Consider the following 8,555-nt stretch of genomic DNA (forward strand, 5'->3'; position numbering starts at 1 on the left):
TGGCAGAAACTCTGTTTCCCACATATTCCCCAGACTGAGCTCCGCGTGGTTGGTAAATTTCTGTAGGATAGGCAAACATTCAACAGATGCAGACTTTTTGAGCTGTGGTGGGAAGTCTGCCAAAAATTCTGCCACAAATAAGAAAAACTTACATATGCACCCTAAATGATGTAATAATGGGCATTGAGTAATTTGGTTATGGTGCCAGGTCTCAGCTTATTGCTTGTGAAAGAATGAAGAACCAAATATTGTTGAAATACACAGAGCCCGACTTAGGCCACTTTTGATAAGGTGTGATAGAATTAACAGGACTGTGAGATGTCTGGTGTATTTCCACATAATTTTGTAGCATAATTTTGTGCTGTGTGCATTTAGCTAAATTAGTGGAACCTCTGTTTGCAGAACCATAGCATGGCTCAGAATCCAAAATTCCCCCTTTTCAGCTGTGATTGCAGGCTTCCTGGGTTGAAATGCAATATAGGGCTCTTGTTCCTTTTTTGCTCACTGCTCGCTGAGTTTTGCACACGTTATATTCTATTTTCACAGATTTACGCTCCCCCCCAATGGATTAGGATTAAGGTTTTCAATCAGTGGTTGCCAGTTACCCCTCAAATTTATGTGTCCACACTGGAATCACAAAGATATTGCATCAATCATATCCATGGTGGGCAAAGCTTTTTAAACATCAGATGTTAACATTAACGGTGGACAAAAAAGCTCTGTGTTCAAAATAGCATTTATTGGATAAATGACTTGAGTCTGTCTTGGAGCATACACTTTAGAATTTCAGAGGCTGAAACCTCTTTAACTCTGTATTAAAAAACGAAACCCTGCCCCAGCTAGGAGAGCAGTTTTTCACGCTCCAGCAACCTCCAGATGTTTTCCACGCACAAATACAATAGATTTGTGGGTCCCAGAAGATTTGTGGGTCCCAGAAGTTTTGTGGGTCCCAGAAGATTTGTGGGTCCCAGAAGATTGTAGCAAATGTTCACAGGGAACAGGAATAGAATACAGATCTCACCCCTTGACTTGTGCTCTTCCTTTCCGTGGCAGCGGATGATGGTGGTTTTGAGAGTGGCGTGTATAACAACACAGTCATAAAGACCCCAAACCTGGATGCTTTGGCCCAGCGGAGCTTGATCTTCCAGAATGCCTTCACTTCTGTCAGCAGCTGCTCCCCCAGCCGAGCCAGCCTCTTGACGGGCCTGCCTCAGGTAACACACCCCACACCCTGGGAGCAGGGGGCATGCCATGGCATGATTCTGTCCTTTTCTTTGAAAATTATGATTGCCACCAAATTGTGGATCCCACATTGTTGCAAATGATTTCTGTCCAACCATATAGCACCAAAATGGGATGTACGGATTGCATCAAGATGTGCACCACTTCAACTCCTTTGATAGTGTCCAGAGCCTCCCCTTGTTGCTTAACGAGGCTGGGATACGGACAGGTAAGCAGAGGAGAGCAGAATTCCTCCTTTCACTTCCTCAGATCAGCTGGAACTCTTTCTGTTTGGGGTTTGGATGAGAAGAGCCTGCAAGTTTAAGAAAGACTTTTGGTCTCTCTCTCCTTTGCAGCCCAGTAAGAAAATGTTAGCAATGATAAATGTTATTTGCATATGTTAATTCTGAGGCAGTTGGTTGTTGCTGTTGAAAGCAGAATAGACACTTGATTTAACTGCTCAATTAAAATCAACAGAACTTACATTACTCTTATCTAATGCTTTATTGCCATTTTTTTTTTGGTCAGTGCTGATAAGGTCATTAGAAAAGGGTTGTCTTGTGGATTGCCTCCCTCAGATATGCCTTTGCCTCATTTAGTCCCACTCCAACAGAGAAAAAATATTTCTGAGAGCCAGTTTGGTCTAGAAGTTAAGGCACCAGGCTAGAAACTAGGAGACAATGAGTTCAAATTTCACGGCCACCTTAGCCATGAAAATCAACTGAGTGACCTTGGCCAGTCATTCTGTCTCCACCCAATCCACCTCATAGGGTTGTTGTTGTAGGGAAAGTAGGAGGAGGAAGGAGTATTAGATATATTTGTCGCCTTGAGTTATTTGTAAAAATAATAAAGGTGGGATACAAATAAATAAATTTCATAGCACATTATAAATTGTACCCCTTTAGTTTCTGAAGCTAGATCGTCAATTTTTTTTAACATACACATCATTCTGTTAAGCTTTATGAATGAACGTAAGTAGCGTAGAATCCTTGCATCCCTCTTTGCCCCTGCAAATGCCAAGGATATGTCTATTTCAGGGATGAAATCCAGCAGGTTCTGACAGGTTCTGGAGAACCAGTAGCAGAATTTTTGAGCAGTTCAGAGAACCTGTAAATACCACCCCTGGCTGGCCCCAGAGTGGGATGGAAATGGGGATTTTGCAGTATTCTTTCCCTAGAGTGGGGTGGGAATGGAGATTTTGCAGTATCTTTCCTCCACCAAGCCACACCACGCCCACCAAGCCACGCCCACAGAACCGGTAGTAAAATAATTTGGATTTCATCACTGATCTATTTTGTACAACTAATGCGGGCGTTATCCTAACTTACAGGTTAATATTAATATCCTTTTTTTGAGTTACTCTGGCTCCTTGTCTCTTTCAGGAATCATTGGCAAGAAGCATGTTGGGCCAGAGGCTGTGTATCCATTTGACTTTGCCTACACTGAGGAAAACAGTTCTGTCCTGCAAGTGGGCAGAAACATCACCCGAATCAAATTGCTTGTTCGGAAATTCCTCCAGAGTGTGGATGAAAAGTAAGATCTGGTACTGGAATGACCCAGGTGCATCCCTTCCTTAAGTCTCTGTGGAGTATCCAGGACCAGGCCCTTCGGACCCATCTTTCACTCATATTTGGCAAACCCAGCAGAGATCCCAAGAGATTGTTTGGGGAGATAAAATGATTCTGTATACCGAGATAGAGGATCAAAATGAAAGAGCAGCCAAACTCGGGGGTTTATGGAGGTGAAAGTGGAATGTAGCAAAGCTAGAGGCACTCAAAGTATTGCTTTAAATAGTGGAGAAGAAGCACTGCTGCAGCATTATCAAGAGCCCTTAACAGTGTTTTTGCCCTTTTTTTCCCCAACCTATAGGCCTTTTTTCCTTTATGTGGCTTTCCATGATCCCCATCGCTGTGGTCATTCCCAGCCGCAGTATGGAGCCTTCTGTGAGAAATTTGGCAATGGGGAGCCTGGAATGGGCTGGATCCCAGATTGGAAACCTGAATTCTACCATCCAGATCAAGTGCAGGTGAGGTCTAGGATTTTCTTCTCCACCTGGGTTCCAGCAGTACCTGCAAGTGGCAATAGCTCCTCCAGTGCTTGTCATAATAATTCAACTTTGTTACCTAGAGGTCTTTCCTAGGGTAGCTGCTAGCTTCAGCTGTATCTCCTTTTGGCCTCCAGGTCCCTTATTTTGTACAAGACACCCCAGCTGCTCGTGAGGATTTGGCAGCTCAATATACAACTGTCGGGCGCATGGATCAAGGTAGATGATTACTGAACCAGGTAGTTCTGCCAACAGGAGTGGGACAAAAGGCTTGGTACTTCTGAAAAGGAACACGACCTTTAATTAATGATTAATTAATGATGGTGCATTTTTGTATACTTGAGAGTCAGTCTGATTTTGCTTTATGACCATAAAGGCATAAATATTACTGTTAGTTCAGAGAGAGCAGACGGTAATCATCTTCTGTTTATTAAAAAAGAAAATACATCTCTAGTTTTTAGAACCCTATGCATTTCATTGTGTGGGCTCTTAAGAGGTGTTTCTAAGTACTCTTTCTATCTCTTACACATAATAGCCTTGCTACTACTATCTAGTAGCTTTTATTTGCATCTTTTATACAAGGTATCTTTTATACAAGATACCATTTCCTATGTTCTCCACAACAACAAGCCCATGAGGTAAGTTGGACTGAGAGAGAATGACCAGCCAAAAGTCACCCGGCCAGCTTTCATGCCAGAGAGAGGCCTAAGACTCAATAGTCTCCCAGTTTCTAGGCCCTCACCTTCAATCACTATACTGAACTGGTCTTATGGCAATATGTTTTAATGATAAGGAAGCAAAGCAACAATAATCCATCCATCCTTAGCAAAATATGCATAATTATGTTAACTGAGTGGAACTTAATGGGAGCGAGATGATTGATTAACACTTAATAATCTTTTAATGCCTGCTGTGTAGTGCCTGGAGAAAGAACCTGTACTACTTCCTGAGATTTGTGCAATGCACATGCTATGTCTCAACAAGGAGGAGGATAGAAAGGAGTGTTCCTTTAAGCCTTCATGTGGGTCAAGGCTAGTTCTGGGTAAGGGCTCTCTCTCTATATACATATTTATTGTATACTATTTCTGTAGGCCTTGGTCTTGTCCTAGAGGAGCTCCGCCATGCAGGCTTCCACAACAGCACTCTTGTGATCTATACTTCAGACAATGGCATCCCCTTTCCCAGTGGCAGAACCAACCTATACTGGCCGGGCACAGCTGAGCCCCTCCTAATCTCCTCTCCTGAGCATCCTTCACGTTGGGGCCAAGTCAGCAGTGCCTACATCAGCCTCTTGGGTAAGAGCAGCTGAGAGATGAACTGGTGGATTTGTCCCATGGAGGAGGCTGGGATGTGCTAAAGCAAACTATAACACACTTTCCACTTTGCATTATTGCACTTTGCATATTGACCACGGTGGTGCAGTGGTTAGAGTACAGTACTGCAGGCTACTTCTGCTGATCACCGGCTGCCAGCAGTTTGGCAGATCGAATCTCACCAGGCTTAACTTAAGGTTGATTTAGTCTTCCATCCTTCCGAGGTCGGTAAAATGAGGACCTAGATTGTTGGGGAGAATATGCTCACTCTGTAAACTGCTTAGAGAGGGCTGTAAAGCACTGTGAAACAGTATATAGGTCTAAAGGCTAATAGCAAAGTGCTATTGCTATTGCTATTAGCCTTTTCTGAAGATTTTCCTCTTTGGAGGGGGCGGGGGAATTATGGTTGCAACTGACGTGTCTGCCAGTTTCGTCTATGTGGATGTCCTTCTCAGCTCTTTCCCTAGTATATTTTCAGGAATATATATGCTTTACCAACCCTTCCAAACAGTTCTGTTATACAGAACTTATTCTTATTTAATACTTATTTAAAGGATTGGAGTAAATAAATGCCTTAAATGCTGGCTTTCCACATAGGGTTTATTCAACAAACTGTGGTTAAATAAGTCATGGCAAAAGTGGGAACCCACCTACTAAGTGATTGGATGCACATGTGGATGGCAGAAGGCAGCCTAGGTCACATTTCCCTTTTCTTGTTCCCTCATTCAAACAGCAAAAAAGGGAAACAAAGTGGAAGAATGGAAAACCAGTATAGTGTAAGGGCTGAAGGAGGGAACATAATGCTGAGACCAGACAGAACTGTTGTGTAAACCTTAGGCAAGCGCTTCTCAATCTCCTGAATCAGCAAGGAACAGCCAAAAGTTTCCTGACTTAAAAAGGGAGAAAAAAGTGGCTTAAGATTTAAACCCTGGGTTGAGAGAGAGAAATTTCTGTGGGCTGCTTAGTTATGACTTCTTTCATGTCTGCATTAAAGCAACTTGTTTAGTCATTGTATCAGAGAAGTCAGCTTCTGCTGTTGGGTTGAATTTATCCCTGAGTAGAGATTTACCCCTGAATATATATGATGTTTGACCTGTTGGTTCCTACCTTACCATTTTTATCGAGCCTAAATTCTATTGAATAGATGCATGTAGAAGGTATAGAACTGGAGCTAACTGGTGTAACCTAGAAACTGGTGTAACCTTAGAAAGAAACAGCTGGTTTTTTTATAGGATTTAGAAATATTGTTCCATACTAGTTAACACCTGCAGCCAAAAGTTCCTTCCGGTCTCTTCCCTCTGCATCAGATAGCAATAGCACTTAGACTTATATACCGCTTCACAGTACTTTTACAGCCATTTCTGAGCGGTTTACAGAGTTAGCCTATTGCCCCCAACAATCTGGGTCCTCATTTTACCCACCTCGGAAGGATGGAAGTCAACCTTGAGCCTGGTGAGATTCCAACTGCCAAATTGCAGTCAGCTGGCAGTCAGCAGAAGTAGCCCGCAGCACTGCATTCTAACCACTGCGCCACCATAGCTCAGATGCAAGTTTTCTGCTTCAGCTTTCCTTTCTCTCTCTGCAGATATCACTCCCACCATTCTGGACTGGTTTTCTGTGCCATATCCCAGGTACAGTCTGTTTGGGAAGCGGATAGTGCAGCTCACTGGGAAGTCTCTGCTGCCAGCATTATCACTGGAGCCAAAATGGAGAACTGTGTTTGCCAGTCAGAGCCTGCATGAGGTGACCATGCACTATCCCATGCGAGCTGTGCAGCATGGCTCCCTGCATTTCATTCACAATCTACAGAACCGAACCTCCTTTCCCATTGATCAAGATTTCTACGTTTCACCTACGTTCCAGGACCTGCTGAACAGAACTCAGGCAGGGCAACCAACTCATTGGAATAAGACTTTGCGTAGCTACTATTATCGGGATCGCTGGGAATTGTACGATCACAGCACCGATCCTACCGAAAGCCACAATGTGGCTTCTGATCCACACTATGCACAAGCTCTTGAAGAACTGCAGCGGATGCTGTTGAAGTGGCAGTGGGAGACCAGTGACCCCTGGGTATGTGCTCCTGATGGTGTCTTGGAGGATAAGCCTGTCCCCAGGTGTTGGCCGCTCCATAATGAGCTGTGATTTTCTTTTTGCCTTCCTGTTTTGGTTGCTGTTACTCAGCTGTCTGCAGCAGGAAAAGATGTGCAAGTCCAGCGGATGCTGATGCAATGATTGCAGTTTACAGAAGTAAATACTATGATGAAGTTGCACTTGAGGGAAGAATTTGCGTAAAATGCAAGGAGGTGTTTGCCATGCAAGAATGAAGTTATGCCATATTTTTTAAACATTTGCTGCCATAAGAATGCCACAAGCATCTTCCAGATGGATGACCACACTTGCCATGTTTCCCTGTAAGAATGGATATTGGCCACACACTGCGAAAATGATGGAAAGTTGTAGTCCAGATTAAAATAACTGGAGATGTCTGGTTGAAGAGGTGAGTTGATCACTTCTATAAGTGTCCTCACCCAAATTGTGGTATCACAAAAATGTAGATGGGCTGGTCCCATATCAGTTGTTACACATAGGGCAGGGATAGAAACTGGCCAAGTTTAAAACCAGTTGAAAGAGTAGAAATGAATATTTATCTTTAGATTCTGTAGCCTCCACATTTCATCATTATTCTACCACGGAATACTGAGATGACTAGAAACAGCTTTTGGTTTGCCTGCCGGGATGGCATAGATCTGCGAAGCAGTTGCTCCAATTTAAAGCTAGTTCTCCAGAATATGCATAATACGGCTAAAGCCCACTTTTATACAATAAAGAAATGAAATATTGTTTTTAACTAGTTTTTTTGTTTGTGAGTGGTTTTATTCCTTTATTAAAACAAGGGTAGGCAGCCCATAGACAACATCTGGCTTCTTCCCCCATCTCCATGTTATACTTACAAAGCCCTGTTAGCCTAAGTCAGAAATGGGCAAATGTGACTCAACGTTCAATATACTGTATGCTCGTGCTCATAAGGAACTGTGTGCTCCACATGGTTCAGTCCAGTCTCCATGCATTTCTGATTTGAGTACCAACTCCACCCAAGAGTTTAAAGAGTTTTGAGGGCTGCAACATTTAAGTGTTAATGTTGTTGCTTCCGTTGGAACAGAGAGAGATTGCAATCTGGATGTGTGAGCTGGCGAAGACCCAGCACTTTTAGGGACAATAGCCTTAATTTGTTTTGAAGCCATCTTTAGTTTCCAATTTAAATTTACTCAGCTGCCAGAACAATAGGTCCACCAAATCCAAAAATCAGTCTTTAAATAATTCTTTAATCTTCTCCTTTTTTTCCCCTTTATTTTTAAAAGCACAAGCCTCTAATTTTGCACAGGGGCTGCCAACACTGAGGGAAAAAAAAAACTTTCCTTTTTAAACTTCGCTTTCATGCCCCATTAAAACTCAATCGCCATCTCGGTTTCACTTTCTCCCCTTAATAAATACGAAGGAAGTAATACACATTTGGAGTTAAAGTTCAGTACTTGCAGTTCTTATCTCTCCTGAGTTTGCTCAGCCTGCTTCTGAATGATGTTTATTCAAGCGTTGTTTTCAAGGGGTGGTCGCGGCGTCTTCTTCTGCTTAAAGCAAAAACATCCCGGATCCGAAGCTCTGTGGGGCTTCCAGGGAGCTCTCACCCTTCGAGCCCCAGAATTGTTCCTGGGGCTCCTAGGGGAGCTCTACCTACGCCCATCTGCTCTCTTCCTCCCCTTTTCCCAGGGAGAAAGTTTTCAAGCCACTAGACAGCTGATTTGCGCTGTTCTAGCTGCTTTACGAGATCGCGGGGCTGGCGCTCAAGAGAAGAGCGTCCTCAGTGCCTGCGGTGCCACCGGAAGTCTCATGTTTGATAACTTTTTAAAAACAATGCAATGGTAGTCTTCTCTCCTGTGAGGAATTCTGTTATTTAAAAAAAATGAAATGCATCCATT

At 43.2% G+C, this 8,555-nt stretch overlaps 1 protein-coding gene across 1 annotated transcript in view; it reads left to right on the forward strand.

Annotated features, from left to right (window-relative positions):
• Window positions 1-7,432, forward strand: part of SGSH (N-sulfoglucosamine sulfohydrolase) — an 8,468-nt gene extending 1,036 nt beyond the window's left edge. The window contains exons 2-8 of the mRNA XM_034412803.2: window positions 1,054-1,214; window positions 1,345-1,450; window positions 2,604-2,754; window positions 3,091-3,247; window positions 3,403-3,484; window positions 4,357-4,560; window positions 6,164-7,432. Of these exons, the coding sequence (XP_034268694.2) occupies window positions 1,054-1,214; window positions 1,345-1,450; window positions 2,604-2,754; window positions 3,091-3,247; window positions 3,403-3,484; window positions 4,357-4,560; window positions 6,164-6,723 (1,421 nt within the window). The 3' untranslated portion in view covers window positions 6,724-7,432. The remainder of the gene's footprint in view (window positions 1-1,053; window positions 1,215-1,344; window positions 1,451-2,603; window positions 2,755-3,090; window positions 3,248-3,402; window positions 3,485-4,356; window positions 4,561-6,163) is intronic.
• The last annotated feature ends 1,123 nt before the right edge of the window (window positions 7,433-8,555 follow it).

The sequence above is a fragment of the Pantherophis guttatus genome, chromosome 2 (genome assembly GCF_059756535.1).
Source record: "Pantherophis guttatus breed Tessera chromosome 2, ASM5975653v1, whole genome shotgun sequence".
Lineage (NCBI taxonomy): Eukaryota > Metazoa > Chordata > Lepidosauria > Squamata > Colubridae > Pantherophis > Pantherophis guttatus.